Source organism: Columba livia, chromosome 25, assembly GCF_036013475.1.
Source record: "Columba livia isolate bColLiv1 breed racing homer chromosome 25, bColLiv1.pat.W.v2, whole genome shotgun sequence".
Lineage (NCBI taxonomy): Eukaryota > Metazoa > Chordata > Aves > Columbiformes > Columbidae > Columba > Columba livia.
In genome coordinates, this window is record NC_088626.1 from 2,354,220 (window position 1) to 2,372,910 (window position 18,691).

General features: G+C 43.2%; 1 protein-coding gene across 7 annotated transcripts in view; it reads left to right on the forward strand.

Annotated features, from left to right (window-relative positions):
* DOCK5 (dedicator of cytokinesis 5) overlaps nt 1–18,691 on the forward strand; it is a 91,584-nt gene that overhangs the window by 19,688 nt on the left and 53,205 nt on the right. For all 7 annotated transcript variants that reach the window (XR_010468010.1, XR_010468011.1, XM_065041020.1 and 4 more), the window contains 5 exons: nt 10,234–10,317; nt 14,005–14,045; nt 14,876–14,931; nt 15,761–15,857; nt 17,799–17,947. Coding sequence is in view for 5 of the 7 variants with exons in the window: in XM_065041017.1 (XP_064897089.1) it covers nt 10,234–10,317; nt 14,005–14,045; nt 14,876–14,931; nt 15,761–15,857; nt 17,799–17,947 (427 nt within the window). In the remaining 2 variants the exon portion in view is untranslated. The remainder of the gene's footprint in view (nt 1–10,233; nt 10,318–14,004; nt 14,046–14,875; nt 14,932–15,760; nt 15,858–17,798; nt 17,948–18,691) is intronic.

Here is an 18,691-nt window from a genome sequence, read left to right on the forward strand (position 1 = left end):
GGAGGATGGAAGAGCCCATTCCCATTGCAGAAGTGATGATCTTCCTCTCCATCAATACAAACACTCTATAAATAACTCATTTTTTCTCTCTGTTTGCTTTGTTATAATGCGTCTAAAAATTGTTGTGTTGGTGGCAATACTAACGAAACTTGGAACGGGGCGAAACAAAAACCTTGGCATTGTTGACAGCCAAAAGTTTGGAATCTTCAGAGCGGTATGTCACACTTTCTTTCTGATTTAGTTCCTCAGTTTTTATTGCTGTGTCTGCAGTTTGTTTGATGTGAAAGCTGGCTGTGCTAGTTCTCACTTCCATATTCCTTTCTATTTTTTGTTAATCCATATTAGCCCAAGTCTGTCTTCTCTTACTTTTGGTGATTACCACTCGACCCCTTAAGTAATTCCCTCTGAAACTAATCCTATGGACTTCAAAGGCATTGCTGACATAAACAGGACTTGTAACCATCCTTTTTCTTACTCTGACTTTGAAAAGCAATAGTTCTAGAAGTGCCTTGTGACTTTGGCTCTTGGGTATCCACCTTGAAGCATCCCCAGCAGTCCTGGTGTTTATGGACTATCATAGGATTGATCTTACTAACAATCAGGTTCCTTTCTGGAGGCTCCAAATCCTCTCCTGAGGGATCCAGAACTGCTTGTGGAGGTTTAGCTGAGCTGGCTCCTGCTCATTAGCTCTGTGTCTAATTGCTCAGAGGTGTCGAGGCTGGAAGCACCAGGTTCCACCAGTTCTGGATTCACACCGGTCTCTTGCACCTTCTTGTGGTTCTTTGGACATGAGACCCTGTTTGCTGGCACCAATGCAGGTGGGAGCGACGGAAATTAAGAACAAAATAATGAAAGTTCACATACTGAAAAAACTTAATAGGATATTGATCAAGAGCAGTAAATGTGGAATAATCCACTTGCGCTTAACTTGACTGGTAGGACATTTCTTTCAGTTGGTGCTTCTAGGGGAAAGACATCCTATTTATGCTAGCGTATTAAAGACACAACCATGGCCAAGCTTCAGGCCACTTTAGTCCAAAGTCATGAATGCGTTTATCCCTGTGCTACTAGAATGAACCTGTGTTTTCAGGTCTAATGCATTTAACTTATCATTTAGTGCCTAAAATACTGTAGTGAATTTTGGTGCATTTGCCAGGAAACACATCCTAATAAAAGTGGAGCATAAATACGAATTACTAACCAGCTTTCTAGGTGGCCAGGTCACGATTGCCTTCAAAAACTGCAGATGTTACCGAGTACGAGTTGGACTGGTTGGTTAAGGGATAAAAATGTCTTTTGGGGACGCATCGTAGCTCCTGGGAGGGTGTCCCAGGGACAGGGGGGAGCGTGGGGTAATGGATGAATTGTCCTGGCAGCCTCTTGAAGCTTTGACCATGTCTGATACTGTCAGATTTTTGGAGGAGTTGCCCCAGTAAAAGTGAACTTCATTGTGGAAAGTGCTGAATCCGGGCAAAAAGTTCATTGAGATACAACGGAGATAATAATAGTTTTCTGCTCTTGGGAAAACGTGGTACTTTGATCCTCCGTAATAATTAAACAGTTCATAACTTCAGCTCTGAAGTTCTAATACTGTTTCAGAATGTCACGGGCGAATAGTGGCCAATTAGTTCTGAAAGAGTGTGCTTTTTTTTCTCTATTTTATAAATGCAAGAGCAACTAGCTTAAATATTAGAGACCTGATTCTTGTAGCACTTTCGTTCTCATTGCACTGACAATGTGGGGACTTCAGGATGCAGAGATGGAGCTCAATGTGAGCTCTAGAAAATGAAGGGAAGGCTGCAGCACGTGGTACCTGCTTCCAAATTCTTTATCTCTTTACATCTTGTGCAGTTTAATTAAAACTAATCTGCTTGCTGCAAATTTGGGATTAGCTTGTTCTTTATCTTGACAACAAAGGGATCAATATTCCTGTTTGGCTTTTGTATTTTTCCATCCTGAGTACGACCCTGAGTTCCCAGCCAAGATCTCCGGTTCTTCATTTCAACACTGTTCCCCTGTTTGCTTGTTACCTGAGATAGGAGGCAAGATAAAAATGCTTTGGAATGAAAGGTCTCTGGAAATGTGAAAGTGGCTGTGCAATGCCAGTTCCTGACCGGGGCTTGTGCCGTTTTGCAAACACGAATCAGTGAAACCACAAGCATCCATTATGGGAGAGGAGTCTGCTCCGAAGCCCAGGTGGAAGAAAGACTGAAGGTGCAGAGGCCGGTTGAAATCTCTATGGTTATGAATATTAGGAATTCTCCTTGTGTGAGCCCTGCCAGCATGCGTTAGCTCAAGCGCTGGTTTCTACAGAGGTGGTAAAGGGTTTTTTGGCAGCATATCCCAAGTTTCTCAAAATGCAGCAGCTAGATGGATGAAAGTGGAGAGGGCTCGTCTGTCTCCTGCTGCACACGGATGGAGCGGGGAAGGTGTTGGAGACCTGAGAACACTTGTATGAAAACTCATGGCTGTAATTCCGACGGGCTGCGTTTGCAGCTGATGCAATGGGGTCCGTCAGCTTTCGGTTCTCCGTGGGTCTATGAGCATGGATCCGTGTAGGTGTGGTGGTGGCAAGAGATGGCGCTGAAGGTTTAACTGGAGTGAACTCTGTGGTGAAGCCTGGCCCGTAGGCATCTTGGACTCCGTGCTCAAGTGTTTGACTCGTTCGAGCTCCTCTCATCTCCACCCTCACTCCCTCTGGAAGTAATGCATACAGCAAAACTCATTAGTTAGTAACACAGCTCCGTACAGTAGTATTTCCAAGTTTTCTTTTCACGTCCTTTGATGTTTTGCCCAGTAAGAACTAGGACAGTAATTTAAAGCCAGTGGCAAATTCACTTAATTCTTTTGAAAGTGCCACATGCTTTCAAGTTGGGAATTAGCTGAGTAGTCCAATTTATCAAGTGATGGTTTTGGTTGCCTTTTTGCTTTTACAAATCTGCTTGAAAATTTCATTGCAGAAGTCACTCTTGTACTTAATGTATCCAAACACAAGTTGCAGGTTTGCAGGCTTGGAGGAATAAAAGGTGGTTGCAGACTTAATATAATTCAGTTGCAGTTGTATGCGTACTGTAAATAAGTATCTGTTTCTTCACAGGCCATAAGGTGGAAACGTTTGGAATCAGAGGTTACTTTTGTGAAAACTGGGTTTCAGACCTCTAGTAGGTATAAGCAGTTGTTAAAATGTAGGTATGTAGGTCCCAAAATACGCAACATAAATGCATAATACTTTTTAAGTTTATTGAATTCCCTTGATATCAATAGGCCAACCTGAATACAAACCAGACTCTGGTTCAGCTAAAGCCAGTGTCAAAACTGTTGATTTCTGTGGTCGTATGATAGTTTGAAACAGTGTTATGAGGTTAGAATGATTGCTCTAAAGGACAAGACAATGTGTTAATATGTTTTCAGGAGAATACTAACCATTCAGGCTAGATGTTACTGCTCAGATTTCAAAGAGGCAAAATAAACCTGCAGGGCTTGGAAGATATGCACCTTACAATAATATCAAGCACCCTCTAACCTAATAAGATCTATAAGGTGCCCGTCATTATGGTATCTGGTTCTTGCAGCCTCACCAGTAGATGAAAAGGAGCAGCCTCGTCTCGTGTCCTGCGTGTTGAGAAGGTCAGTGTGTCACGGTGAAAGCACTCGAATGTGTATCTTGCTAAATGAAGCAATTAAACAGACTAGGTAGGTGTGTTTTGTGAAATTAGAACTAGTAAACGATGCAGCTTTGATAGCACCAGGATCTGAGGTTTCTCTGTAGTGCAGTAGTAACAATATTGGTGGCTACTGCTGCACCTTTGCTGCAGGAGCCAGGTCTGTACTGCTCGGAATTAATCAGAAACAGGAGTGCCAATGTGCTGCCACTGGCTTCTTGTCTTCTCTGTCAACTGAAGGAAGGTTTGCTCGATGAAAGCACAAGATCTTCCAGGAACCATTACATCAAGAACCACCTTCCAGTGCATCGTCATCTTTTTGCACTTGGAAGCTGCCTTTGGCACGTGAGTTCCGAGCTGGGTTCTCCTGCATCTGTTCATCCCACTTGAACGTTGACTTGCTATTACATGTTGTTTAGTTTGAACCAGCCAGACCTGAAGCAGATGGAAGCCTTAAATGCATTTTACACTGCAGCTAATGCTTTGTTATTTTATCTTCCCTTTTTCTGTTTCGATGCTGAATTAAGCTGGGTGTAGTATATTCAGATGCAGGTTGGCTCTTACGCTGCTAGCACTGATTTATTCCTCCATTGGCTCCCTCTTACTCCAGACATAAACTGAGACAGCTAATGTAGATTAATTATTTATCTGAGCTTAAAATCCCTCAGGGCCCTTTCCAGTGAAAATAATAAAAGAGAGTAGAGAGCCTAGTGAAGAAAATGAAACAGCTAGCAATTTATGTATGTGTTACCAGTCTGTAAGGTATAACAGAGTGTTTCTGTGTGGTTCAGATCACAGAAGCAGCTGCACTTGGGCGGTTTCTACCCCGAGCACAGTTACGAAGAGATGAAACACCTGACGCCGTGGTGACATTACTCCTGGTGTCCAGATCAGTGTATCTTTGGGATGTGTATCTCTGCCCTGTATATATATATATATATATATGTGTGTATCTCTGCCCTGTATAGATGCACTCTGAGAACAGAATCTCCCTTATTTTTCTACAGCTACTGTGGTATAAACACTTAGCAATACATATTTGAGGGGGAAGTGACTAATGGGAATTCTGCAGAGATGAAAAGATGGAGATTATTTCTTTTTCCTTTATAATCAGTCTGTCTCATGCTTCGGCAGTTCTGAATCATCTCAGTTTGCCTGATCTGAATCTACTGAGGAGCTCTAATTAAAATACACGGGCTAATTTGTCACTGGCTCTGCCGCTTGCTCCAGAGCATTGTTGCGGAACTGACTCTGGTTTTAGTCTGTAGGGTTTAAAGCCATAAGAGACCATGAGGTGATCTGCCTGGATCCGTATTCCCATGGGCTGAGGTCAGGAAGTTGGTTTATTTCTAAAGCAAGCTTTAAGAGATTAAACCATTGATCCTAAAATCTGATCCAGTCTACAATGGGGAGATGGGAATATCTAAATTTGACGGCAAGACTGAAAAATATCTTCCCCAGCCTCAAATTAGGAAATTAGTTTGATTAAGAGTGTTTGTGCAGGACACCAGGGTAAGTAAAAGTCTTTCCAAGTGTATTCCTGTGGTCAGCCTGAAACAATAAGTACTCAAGATATTCAAGGTCCACCTCTAGCTCATTAGATGTTTGAAGTCTAACGATGGCTGGTAATTAAAGCATTTCCATCCGTGCAATGCTGTTATTCTGGATTATTTGCATTCAAAATAATAAGCAGTCACTTGGAACTTTGTAGAATTGAGACTGAATGTCAGCATCCACCAGTTCAGGAGCAGTGATATTCTTCATAACAAGGAGTTAATGAACGTGTTTCACACTGTTGAACCATGACTTACTTTTTTTTTTGAACTAGTCTGACATATAAATCTTAATTATGCTATTCTCAATTTTTCAGACACAAATTCCTGGGAAGTTACAAGAACGTTTTTGCTCAAACATCAAAAAGCCTTTGTTCCTATTAAGAATTAATTCCTTGGGCAGTTCCTTGTTTTTTAAATAAAGCCACTGTATTTTTGGTTATATCTTGGCAACAGATAGCATACCAGGCTTCTCCAAATGGGGTTTTCTGACATAAATGCCATTTCTGAACACAGGGCTGTTGCAGCATAAAAGTACATACTTCTGTTTCCGTACAATAGTTTCTGACTCTTGAAAGATGTAATGAGCTGAAGTCTGGTTGTTTCAGCAGCGCTGAATGTGATTCTTTGTTCCGAGGCAGCAAGCACAGCCCTCTCCCATCAGACAGCGGCCAGCGCAGGATTCGCGGGAGTGGGACATGGCGTTTGGCAGCGGTTATCGCGTCCTCAGAATGGGCGGAGGGCTGGTTATTTCCAGTGAGTCGGAGATAACGGATCTTGCAGCGCCCGTGTTTTCCAGGCCAATAATCCACATCTCATATGCATTTAAATAAGTTGTTGAGGAAAGTTTTCCATGTCGTTCTGCCGTGAATTACACACAAAATAGCGTGTGACAGCTTCTGCCGCGTTCTCTTGAGTTTTGGACATTTTAGCTGAGCTTCCCTTTTAGATCAGTCTTGAAAATGAGCTATGGTGTGGTTAGAATGGCTCTAGGAATTAATATTTGTTTTTCATCTTTCACTATGCTGCAGATGAACAGTGCGACACACGGGTTTTCTGTCCTCAGTTTCTCTACATGCAAAAGGAACAACTGCCGCCTGCCTGCTGTGTGGCGGTGGTGGCAGACACTGCGTTAGTGCCAGACATCACTTGTCCAGATGTGCAAAGCATCTTTAAAGAGTGGCCAGATGTGCTTGTGGCATCAGAGCTGCCCACACCATCACCTCCCTTCCAAATGAATGCTGCTGGTACGCACAGGAGAGAAAAGCCCGATATGGAAACACGCCCAAACACCCCCTGGTTTCACTAAGAGCTCGGTGAGGCTCGAGTTGCCGACAAACCTCTTGCAAATTAAAGCTTCTCCCACGGCTCCTGGACGAAGTGAAGCTTTGTGGGTTCTCAAAACGTGTTTTGTTTTAATATAGTTGTACTTCTTCTCGTTTTCATGCTCAACGCTGAGGCTTCGCGCTGTTTTAAGTGCTGCTGCTGGGTGTCTCACAGATCAGGAATGTGCGCTGTGATTAATCATCTGTCTTCGTACAACTGGAGGGAGTGACATAGCTAAGCTCTTCCCATCACAATCGTGCCGTGTGCCAGCCTACACCAAACTCTGCCTTCTCAGGAAGCCCCAGCTCTCTGTCAGCTGTTAGTCAGGGCCTTGGAAAGCCCGGACTATGGCAGGTTCCTTTGCCATTCCCGCCGTCCTTGTCTCTGCTGGTGACTTGCGCAATGCTTCAGGACGTAGCGTGTATCCCCGACGTGCAGCGTGCGCGCCCCGTTGTGCAATGCCTGTGGAGTTCCGGCCCGATCCGTTTTGAGGAATCACCTTCTGCCCTGGAGCATGAAAATTGCTTCTCCTTATCTGCGCCTCTTGCTCTGGCTGCTGTCACCGGTCACGGAGTTATCTGTTGCCCTGTTGAAACCAGCCCTGGTGTTGACTCCTCTGACCTTCCCTCGTCATGAATTCCGTAGACTGTTTTAAAAACATTTCTTAAACTTTTCACTAGTCAAAGTGGGGGACTGTAAATTAAATAATATGATACATTGCTTCTAGTTATGCTCAAAGAATATGGTCATTAAAACAAGCCCAGTATCTCCTCCTTACAGATCAAGTTTTCCACTCCAGCCTCTTTATTTAGATTAAATTTGCCAAACTTCAGTGCTGCTTTTCATTCAGGTGAGAAAAGGAACAAGATCACCATTCTAAAGTGTGTTTCAAAGGACAAAATCTCAGCTGAAGTTTAACTTGAAGCAAAAAGACAACTTCAGATATTCCTGCAAATTTGGGGACAAAAGTCTTTGCCTTTTTTTTTCCTTCTTCCTTTCTTGCTGCTCTGTCAGGGTTTTATGTGAAGGATTTCTATTTTATCATCCCGTGACCATGTTTGTTATGCGAAGCTCCCGTTCTCTTTCAAGTCTGATCGAGGTCAGATTAAATACACACAATGCGAATAGGCTCAGCAGTTCAAATAGCTGCAGATGGGCTGTTTGGGACAGGACTGACTTGGAGCGGCAGGAAGCATCAGTTCCAAACAGTAAAGCTCCCAGGGAAAATATGCCAGCAATTTGTCTTTTATAACCTTGCGCAGAACCAGATTTTATATACAGTGACCCTGTGTTCTTGTTTAATTCAATCTAGCAAAGCAAGATACTGCAAATCTTGGGGGATGCACAGTGGCAGGATCCTGTTCCTTTGGCTTGTGAATGCTGCACATTGGGATCTGAAACCCTTCTGGTAAAGCAGGGAAGGGAACTGCGGCGTTTGGTTCTCTCTTGTGGCTGTTGTGATCTTTGAGGGAACTGCAGTGTTCAGTTCTCCCTCTTCTTGTGGCTGTCGCGCTCCTTGGTTTGGAATTAACTGTGTTCTCAAAAGAAAGGCTTGTGTGGTGCCCACCCACCTTTCTGTTAGACACCCGCTGCCGCTCCGGCTGCTTTTGTCTGGAGCTAAAGCAGCAATTTATGGAAAAATCCAGCCTGGTATTCATATAATGTCTGTTTGTCCCGAAGGAACCCAAGGCATCTAGGACTTGTATGTAGGAATCCCTATACGGATAAGCACACACGCTGTTTCTAAACAGGGAATCAAAACTAAACGGGAATCCCAAGCAGTGTTTTAAGGCAGAAAATGAGGCAGTTGGTCCAACTCTAACCACAGGGGGAAACTCCACTAGGCAGGATATAATCAGCCAAGATAGACATGGGCTGAGACCCTCTGCTTTAAATCTTGACCGTGCTGTCGCATTATTAACGTCCATAGACATCAGGCACTGCACTTGTATGCCGACCTCTGCAAACCCTTGCAGAATTGTTTTCTGTATATAGCAGAAAGATTTCTTTTTAACTGAATCACATACAATATTAACCAGTTTTTGCATCGGTTTACGATCTCAGCGTCTGTGAATACAAGGTAGTTCTTAACGGGTTACTCCGCTTTACTCCTGTGTACCTTCATGTTTGTCGTTGGTCATCAACATTATCCAAATTCTTCTGCAAAAATATTGATGGGAGTTTCATTTTGGGGCCTATTCTGGGGCCTTTAAGGTGTCTAAACTGAATATCCAGATCACCACTCAGAGGAGAGAGAGGAAACTGGATGTCGAAGCAACCGGTGCCCGAGGAGCAAAAGTCCAGTCGCATTCCTGTAGCCCTCTGGAAACCAGTGGAATAGATTGAAGACATTCTGGCCGTGCAGCCCTGACCTTGTGGGTGCCGTGAATCGGTGAACAAACGCTGTAAAATAACTATCTGTTGGTGACCAGGGTCTGTTTCACATACTATAGGGAGTTCACATCGCTTGCCTACTGCTGGTGGATTATTTATAGTGACAATATTTTAAAGAAAACTAGAATATGTGAGATAATTTCCGGTGCGGTAAGCCACAGTCATTTGTTGATGCTGGACCCTCGCCAGGAGGCAATATACCTCATCCTGATGGGAATGATGGGCATTCGATGCGAATTTCCTGACACAGGAGCTCCGTTTTTTATTTATTTGTTTATTTTTCAGAGCGAGTTGTTCAAACACGAACCCTCTGAAGAATTTTCCCAAAGCTCCCTTGAAAATGTTTGCGTGATTTATTTGCCTTCGTTACAAAAATAAACATCGTGGTTGCTTCCCTAATACGTTTCCTTGGGGAACAGATTTGGAGACTTAAATACGACACTTACACGTGTGAGAATATTGCGTTGCTGCGTTTAAGATGTGATTTGTACTTAAACCAGTGTTTCGAATACATAAGTAAGATCACCTCATTTTGCTAGAGGGAGTGATCTGTTCTGATTTGGCCGATCGATTCATTGCACCATAGCGAAGCATTTTCCCGATTGCTTTATGGGTTTTTTTACTTGCGTTTGTTTGAAAGCCAATTCAAATTACACTTTCTGAAGGCAGTTTAGCAGCGTGGGCTTCTGGACTTAATCCTATTCCCACTGGGAATCCGATCAGCATTCAGATTAGCGTTGTCTTTGGTGGGGATTAAATCTGCAGAGAATCTCAAGTTTTTGTGCTAAGATTGGTTCTTGTCTGGAAAGAGCCTTTGGTGGCAAATAGTCTGAGGCGTTTAATACAGAATAGTGGCATTTTTTCTTACAACATCCAGTTTATGTTGTTTTGGCGGTGTCTGTGAGTGCTACATTGCAGTCGGTCCTCTGAAACACTAATAAAAAATGACAATTCCCTAATTGATCCATAACGTCTGCCTGGGTAACAGTGACCTTTGCTGGGCAGGTTGTCAGTACAGTGGGAAGGTGCAGATTCTTAATATAGTGTCACAAATCCACATGCTTAAATGTAAATGACAAACTCTGTTAAGAATGATGTTTTTTCCTCGCAGGAACTGATGATAGAATCTGGAAATACATATGCTACATACTTTTCCAATGTATTATATACACAGGTTAGCTTTATAACTTCATAGTGCTTTTTCAAAATAATATTCTGCCTTTGACAGGTGCTACGATGCCAGATTATCTCCCAGCTTTCATGGTTGTGTTTTTCATCTCTCTCTTCTCCCTTTTTAGCCATCTACAATTACGATGCTGCCCGAGATGTGGAGCTCTCCTTGCAAGTTGGCGACACCGTTCACATTTTGGAGATGTATGAAGGTAGGTTGCGAATCACTTCCAAGTCAGTTTTGAAAGTAAATATAACAAATCAAGAGGTTTTTTTAAGTAACACGCGTTTCAGATCTAGACTTTCAACTTCTGATATGCACGAAAGTGCAAAGCTTGCTGTGTAGTGTTTGCTCGATGCACTTGACTTTTAAAAAGGTATGAAAAATAGAGAAGCGGCGATTGTATCAACGCTGTTCCTGGCAGGGGTTTGCCAAGGTAAGACTTCACTAATGCTTCAGGAGAAGGAAACACTCGTGGCTGTTCATTCCTGTGTTCACAGCACACCTGTTGACTTTGGCTCCTCCCGTGCCCGGCCAAGCGCAGGTACAGTCATGTGATCACAGAGTCCCAAAATATCAGGGGTTGGAAGGGACCTGGCAAGCTCATCCAGTGCAATCCCCCCATGGAGCAGGAACACCCAGATGAGGTTACACCGGAGCATCTTCTGTGAGTTACCAGAGGGTTCTCTTGGCTGTTGCATCTCGGTTTGCTCCATCAGTCACCTCGAACGTGCCTCCTTTTCCTCCTGGTTGGAGGCAGCAGGCGCTGGTTCCCCAGCCGTATTCAAGTGAAGGGCTCTCTGTATCACACGCTTGAAAGCTCTTTGTGTTCTGCAGCTGGGTTTTGGCTGGCTCCGCTCTGTCTGCAAGAACTGGAGCGCACAGTTTGTTCCTCGCGAGCGAGGCAGCAAGGCTGGAGCTTGCGCTGGGTTTTGACGTTAACAATCAAAGTTATCTGACCCTCAACTGGCTGAAGAGCTTGGAGACATAACACTGATACAGCTGAGACGCCGGGGAGGTGTGTGAGAAGCAAAGAGCGATGAAGTGAATTCAAGTGCAAGCCGGAAGGTGTGGATGCAGGTCGTGGTGCGTGTCTCTGTGCTGTGCAAACTTTAAACGTTATGTGGCTTTGCACAGATCGTAGTGTCCAGCAACAGGTGCAGTTGCTGCAGTCCTGCTGTTCTACTGCCTTCACAATGAGAGAAAGCCCCTTTAAATTGCTAAATCCACGCTCATTTGCAGTGGTGCATCCCATAGGGGCCTATTGAAGAGGCTGGGAGTCCTTGGCAAGTTGGCCAGATTTGGGCTGAGACTCTGGCATTGCAATTCTGTTGGTAAAGCTTTCTGTTCCCGTGCTCTAAACAGATGCTTTGCCTAGTGTTTTATAAGTCCCGGTTGCAACTGCACACTTAGGCTTGGATTGTGGGTGAGACCGATTTTAATTAACATTTGGTATCTCTTGGTTGGGCTTCAGGCAGGCTTTGAGACAGCATGGTGTTTGCATTACACATGAAGATCTGCAGGATACCGGTTTTATTAGACTTTGTTTTAAAACGAATACCCATACACCCTCTGCAGACCACGGTCTTGTTACTTTAGGTGTTTTGGTTGTAATACACTCTTGTGAACAGCAAAGCAAGGTGTTGTTTTTCCTCCTTTGTCTGTCTGTCTAGTTGCATGAAGTCTTTGTACAAAATTCCTTTTTCCACTTGATAACAAGATAAGCAGAGCTTATCCTGTTGTTTGCCAAAGGTTGTCAAGACTGGGCATATGCTGCAAAATCCAGAAAAAGAAGGAAAATTGCTGTGTCCAGTAGTTTGAAAGCTGCTCCCGTGCAGGATTGACTGACTCTCTGGGAGTCTGTCCTTGAGTAGTGAGCTGGGGAGGATACATTTCTGGTTAGGGGAATACTTTCTAATCTGCAGTATATGTTATTATTGCATGTGAGCTGTGGGAACTGGCCGAGCTGCAGGCAGAAGGAATGTGTGCCCACAGCCCGGGATTCCGACCGGTTTCTTCTCCTGATGAAAAGATACTTGCATTGAATTTGTTCCTAGTTTCAGCCTCTTCTCTCTCCTCCGGCCACTGTAGGTAAATGAAGCAATCCCTTGTTTTATTTCAGCGCAGCGTGTGTGTTTGGCACTGAGAGACAGGACCTGACCGTGGAAGAGGAACAGGGACCTTGTGGTTAAGCACATGGCCTGGGGTCGCATCTCTGTATAACTTTTTGTTGTCTAAAGAATGGTGCGGTAGCTGAAATGCACTGAATTCACTTTTCAACTGGAAAGCCTTTCTCCATTTAGCACATCTCTGCTTGGAGAAAATACTCAAGAGAGTTATCTATCACTCCTCTGAAGGTTTAGGCAGGTTTTTTTCCTTTAAAGAAGAAATCAAGTAATCAATTGACCGCTGCTGAAAGCTTTTGTTCCTTTTAAAACGATGAAGGTGGTTATTGAAAAGGGGAGCAGAATTGTGAAAAGATTGTGCGAGGTGTTTGCTGAAATAGTTTTGCATAATAATATACAGCGTGCTTTTATGCAATAATTGCCAAATATTTTACAGGAATATGGTTAATGCCAAGAAGCCATTTTAGATATGAGGAAGCTGTGGAAGCTGAGAGACTGTGTCAAATGGTATTGAAATCACTGGGAAAATATTGTCGTTAAATTCCACGATCACACCCTAAACAACTTGTACTTAACATTCAATTAATTCCAAACTTGGATAAAAATAGAACCTAAATCTTCTCATCCCTAATCCAGTACCTTATCCATTGCTCCATGATCGATGGATAATCTTGTCTTCATCCCGTGGAAGGAATGGAATCTCTTCTTTCCTCCTAATGTACTACTGGAATATTGAGGGTTATGTGGTCACGCTGATTTCGTGTTCTCATTGTCAGAGAAAGGGGCCAAAACTGTGCTAAGGGTGGGGGGAAAAGCAAACCACTCACACCTACACAGATCACCAATATAACAAAACAAAAACCACGCTAAATTCTGATTTATGCTTGATGGGATCTCAGATCCATGGTTCTTCATGGAGCCGCCTTTGCTAAATATGGAAATGTGTGGGGGAAAAGAAAAATAAAAAGAAACCCACCAGCTTCCACTACTCTCTTCTTTACCCGATTATTCCCTTAAATCCCTTTGCCTTCCCGCTGCTGCTCCCCCTGCCAGGCAGCTGAACATAATCGTCTTGGATCAGTGATGTCTGTCTGTATAGCTCTGGACATCACTCGTATTACAGACCATAATCTATACCCTTCATGGTTGCTAAGGGGCAGTGTTTTCAGTTTCAGTGCAGTAGAACCTTAGGAGAAGAGTCAAAATCCAGTGCTGTAGGAGACAAATGATAAAGGTGAGGGCAGAGAGGAAATAAAACCCTTTGTCTGACACCGTTTGGAGGTGGCAGAAAAGATTGGGAGTGGGTTGTCCACAGCTCCACTGCTCTCCCGTCTGCTCGTTAAGCGAGGCTTGCTTGAGGGCATGAAAACAGAGCCGTCTTTTCATACACTTGTATTTTGGTGACCTCAAAATCAAAATACTGGTCAAACCCCAGGTGCTGAAGAGAGAGGAGAGGGACATCTGAAGGTGAGAGATGCTGCTGAGTCTTGGGGATCGCGGTTATTGCTTTACTCAATCTTGTCAAGATAATATTGAGAAACAATATCTGTAGCAGGGTTGGGATTTTTTTGCCTTATCTAATCAAACATTCTCTTTGAGCCCTCCTTTGGAGGAAGACTTGACTCAGTCATAGGAGAAAATAAAGAACTCTACAATGTGGAGCTCGAGCACCATCTATAAGATGATTTGGATGAAAATGCACTTGTTAGAAAGGAAAATTTTAAAGGGGTGGAGTGGAAAAAAAGAAATACATCTTTGTTTCCCTTTGACAGGTTGGTACCGAGGGTACACGCTCCGAAATAAATCCAAGAAGGTAAGACCTCACTTCTCAGGAACTTTTAGTTTTTATTTCACACCTGGCCCGTCCCCATCCGGTGCTGTGAGCTGCTGCGCTTCTGCTGTGTTTCTTGTCTTCATATCATACAGGTCTCCTGATCACTGTGCCCTTTTCCTTAGTGATAGAAATAAATGCCCTTGAGCTGAATATTTCAGAGCCATTCGCTGGGTAGTCCTCTATTGTAAGCACGTGTAATCATTTCAACTAGCAAAATTGACTGTTGCATATCTGCATACGCTAGTTTATTGCTTTATTATTGTGCTTACGGACCTGTACGCATCCAACATTAGTTACGTGTAGTGGTAAGATGAGAGTTTTGATTTGACTTGGAAAATACTACAGAAATTATGCGTGCGTGGATCTCAACCAAACGCGATGAGGTTTGTGAAACCAATGTGAAAACTGCGTGGAAATCCGGATTCCCATAGGAATCAGACAAATGACTCCAAGAATATTTTGTAGCAAGGACAAACAAGTAAGACTGATCGTTTGCAATAGTTTACAGGATTTTGTAGCAGGAAGATGAGCATCATTACAAGTGTGAAACAAGGAACCGACTTCTCTGAGGTGCTAATATCAAGTATAGTGCTCAAGTGTGCAACCTGATGCTCCATATGGTCTTTTTTCCTCTGATACCAAAACTGGTGGACCTAACACATTTCTGTTCTAGGTAAATAGTAAATATCAGTCAGAGCTGCTGTTCTGCTGGTCCTGCTCTTATCTCTTTCCCCTGCTTTCTGTTGAATGCATTTTTGTCATCTCCTATGGTGTGATGTATTCATTTTGTTTCTGTGTTTTATTTTTAGGGCATTTTCCCTGAAACGTATATCCATTTAAAAGAGGCAATCGTGAAGGACCGGGGGTAGGTTGGCGCATCTTGAGATGTACTTTCAGTAGCGAAAACAATGGAGTGCTGTTTCATTTAAAAACGAGAAGAAACCAGCTTAAGTAGTGGTGGTTGAAATGAGTGCTACTGGTCTGTGTGTGCAGCAGGACACCCGCCTGTGCTGGACTTCTAGAGCTGCATAACGTCTTATTTTCAGAGCATTGTATGTACCCAAACCAGTTGTACGCGTAGGTGCAGGGAAATACTATTCGTAAAAATGAAGAAAGCTCTGCTAGACAAGTTAGGAGTGAGGCAGGTCGATCAAGCTGCATTTAGCTCCTCCGGGGACTCCTGCGAGCCATAACACAGTCCTGATCACAGCCAAGTCGCCAGCAGGAGTGTGGATTCCTTCCTGGCTTGGAAAACGTTGACGGAAATGACTCCTCGTTTGACTCTTAGAGCCGGTTCTGTGATCGTTACAGTGAGAGGAAAAGGGCAGTTGCAAAGGAAGAGACTTCACAAAGTACATTTGTTTTTTGTCTTTAATAAGTGTGGCCAAGTTACCGTTGCATGTGGTGATTCTTCCAAACATGATTTCCCTGTTCCTGGAATGGATCCATTGAGAAGAACAAAACTGACAGTAACTGGAAACACGTTTGCATTAAAAATGAATAACGAATGTGCATGTATGTGTTGGAAAACCAATTGAATAACTTAAGAATCCTGGCATTGTGTGTGAGTGAATTGTGTGAATATCAAGCACTCTGAAGTTTCCATTTCCATATTTATCAAAAAAGGATGTTCTACTACTAAGTTTTAATCTTGAGCGTGACACCTTTTTTCTGTTGTCTCCTTTTTTCTCTAGGCAACATGAAACAGTGATTCCGAGTGAATTGCCCCTTGGACAAGAGCTCACTTCTACCCTGAGGGAATGGGCAGTTATCTGGCACAAGTTATATGTGGTGAGTTTTCTTCAGTTATTGGTGTTTTATTACATGACCTCAGATGAGCTGAGACAGGGCTTTCTGCAGGGCACTTTAAGGCTTTGAATAGAACATCATACAGAATTGAAAAACTGTCATTATTGTAAAATTGGTCTTACGAGAGGCTGAAAACGTTCTGCTCTCCACTGAGTGGGATGTGTGAACTGTGGTTTGGTCTCCACCACGGTGTTCGCTGTACTTGAATAATTGTGTGATGAGATGGTGCCGATGAAGCGCTGGCTGGCACGAGTCACACTCAGCATCGGGTCAGCTGCTTGGGGCTGGGGGTGAGTCACCGTCACTCTTATTATCAAATAACAATAAAACAAGGGCTCCTGCTTTGCCTGTCGTCCGTCTGTCCTGAATGAGAACAAGATATCTCAGCTGTGTGAGAAAGTTCTGCATGAAACCACCGTGCTGTTTTAACAGAACCTTTAGTGAGTGTGAAACCTGTTTCACTGGAAGTATTTTAGGTACTTAATAGAATCATTTATGCTCTCCCCAAAGTACCTACAGCTCAAAGATAGACAAAGGGTGGAAAGGAAATTAGGGCTATGTGTGGAAGATTTGACTTGGCAGAGGCCAAATAATATATTAATTAGTAGGGTGGGGGAGAGACATCTCATCATCTCATCCGTGAATCTGTTTAGTAGCCTGACCATATGATAGTCACCTCGGAAAAGTCAGAAGCCAAAGTACCGCAGGGTTTGGTGGTTCTGCTGAGGTAGGTGCATTCTTGCTCAAAGAAACACAACTGCAGTTCACAATCAATTGCTTTCTTTTCAAGGTGATTATTAAGGCACATGAGACAGAGTCAAACTTGGTTTTCCTTCCTTTAGTGGTGAGTTCAGTATGTGCTCTGAGACTTTAATTAAGATGGGAGAATGGTTTTAAATTAGCTTTAACCATTCCGTTTACCCAGTGCAAGCTTTCCTATTGAAAATTTCACCAGGCCACAAGTACGTTTTGTTTGTGCACCACGAAACCACGAGAATTTGTTCCACCCTCTTAATTTAATGAGAAGCTGTATGCGATGTTATTATTGTATGAAAAGAGACTTTTGTTCCCAGCTCCTTTTTTTTTCTGAATAACTTTAGGATCCTACCCTCAGAATGTATTTTTCTTAAGAGCAGAAATCTCTCATGTTCCTGTGCTTAACCAATGTAAGTCTTAAAACAGTCTTGGAAAATGTTGTGGTTTTAAATGAGTTTGAGTTTATTTTATTTTCCCCTGCAGTATGTATTAAAAAAAACTACACTAAAGGAGGAAGGGCGTACTTGAGGAGAAAAAGGAAATACAGGGGATTTCTTTCTTTGGCAGCATTTCGTTTTACTACTTTGATTTCTGTGGTTTTCAGGAAGCATTAATGAACTTTATTTAGTTAATAGGAGTTAGGTGATGCAAATGGTTGTAGAGAGAACTCAGCTTTAGCTGACTGGTGGATTGAGATCTGCTCTGTATTTCCCTGAAATCTAACACAAGTTGCCTTCTCTTTGCAGTTATTTTAATGCAAGTTAACACACTTCTTTCTTTGTTTCCCAAGTGTATCTCTAGTATCTTCCCCATAAGAACTAAAAGGCTCATCCAGCCTCCATCAGCCCCTTTGCGTTCGCCCAAATCCAAAGGAAGGTGGCTATTTATGACTCCCTTTAGATTGGTGTTCTGAGGGGCAAGTTGAGAGTATTTTATATCATTTGTGTTCTTTGCAGAGACCAGACACTTTAACCTTGGCAGTGCAAAGTACTGGAGAATGTGTTCCGTGGGTCTAATCTTGTACTGTCACATGGTGCCAGTTTCTCAGATATTTTTAGTTAAATACAACTTGCATGGTAGATTCAAGCGCGTACATTTCAGAAAGCTTCCTGAGCTCAGCGTTTTCGAGCTATCATTAGCTTAAAATTGTCCCTTTATTTTCTGTAGGACAACAAAACAACACAGTTTCGGCACGTCCAGCAACTGACTTACAGCCTGATCGAGTGGCGGTCGCAGATACTGTCCGGGACCCTTCCCAAGGATGAGCTGGCGGAGCTCAAGAAGAAAGTCACCGCTAAGATTGACTACGGCAACAGGTAAACTCCAAACCACGTTTTGAAGGCCAGGGGGAATCCCAAATCCTGGTAAAGGCTCTTGATGGTGTAAACGACCACGCAGGGACAACTCTGAATTAGGATTTACATTTTTCCTTGGGAAGGGGATAATTGTGGCTTCCAGTCCCCATCAGGACGTGATGAGGCTGCAGGTGGGCAGGTAGCAGTTGGTTCTTCATATGCCAGCAATCTCTGACTTGGCAGCAAACCTCACCTGTCTGAATTCTGCAGAAATGCTGGCACATGATGGGGTTTCCATGGAGCACGTTTGTGCCTTGCTGGCTGGAGCCAGGATTCGCATGCTGGTTATGAACTGATCTGCTTTATCAGCAGCTGAGTGACAGAGTTCTATAGGCCACCAAAACTCCACCTTTCACTGGTTTGTACAGAACAGGGACTGTCTCCAGAACTCATTTATCTGTCTGTCAGACTTGATTTAGGTCAAATAAGTCAATTAAGAAGAAGGCTTATGGCAAAGGATAATAATTAGCAATAATCCGTAAGCCTGATGGATATAGGTATAAATATACTTTTTTTAAAAAAAAAAACCAAAACGCCTTTAAGTGAGAACAAAGAAAATGCCATCTTAGAATTAAGTTACCTGACTAATGTTTTTTCCCTTTAATGGGAAAAGGAGGGGTGAGGGATAAATGTTCTGCGACAGGAAAACCAGCAATGTGATGATTACAAGGGGTGGAGTTGGTGTGCGTTGGCTGCCTAGTGCAG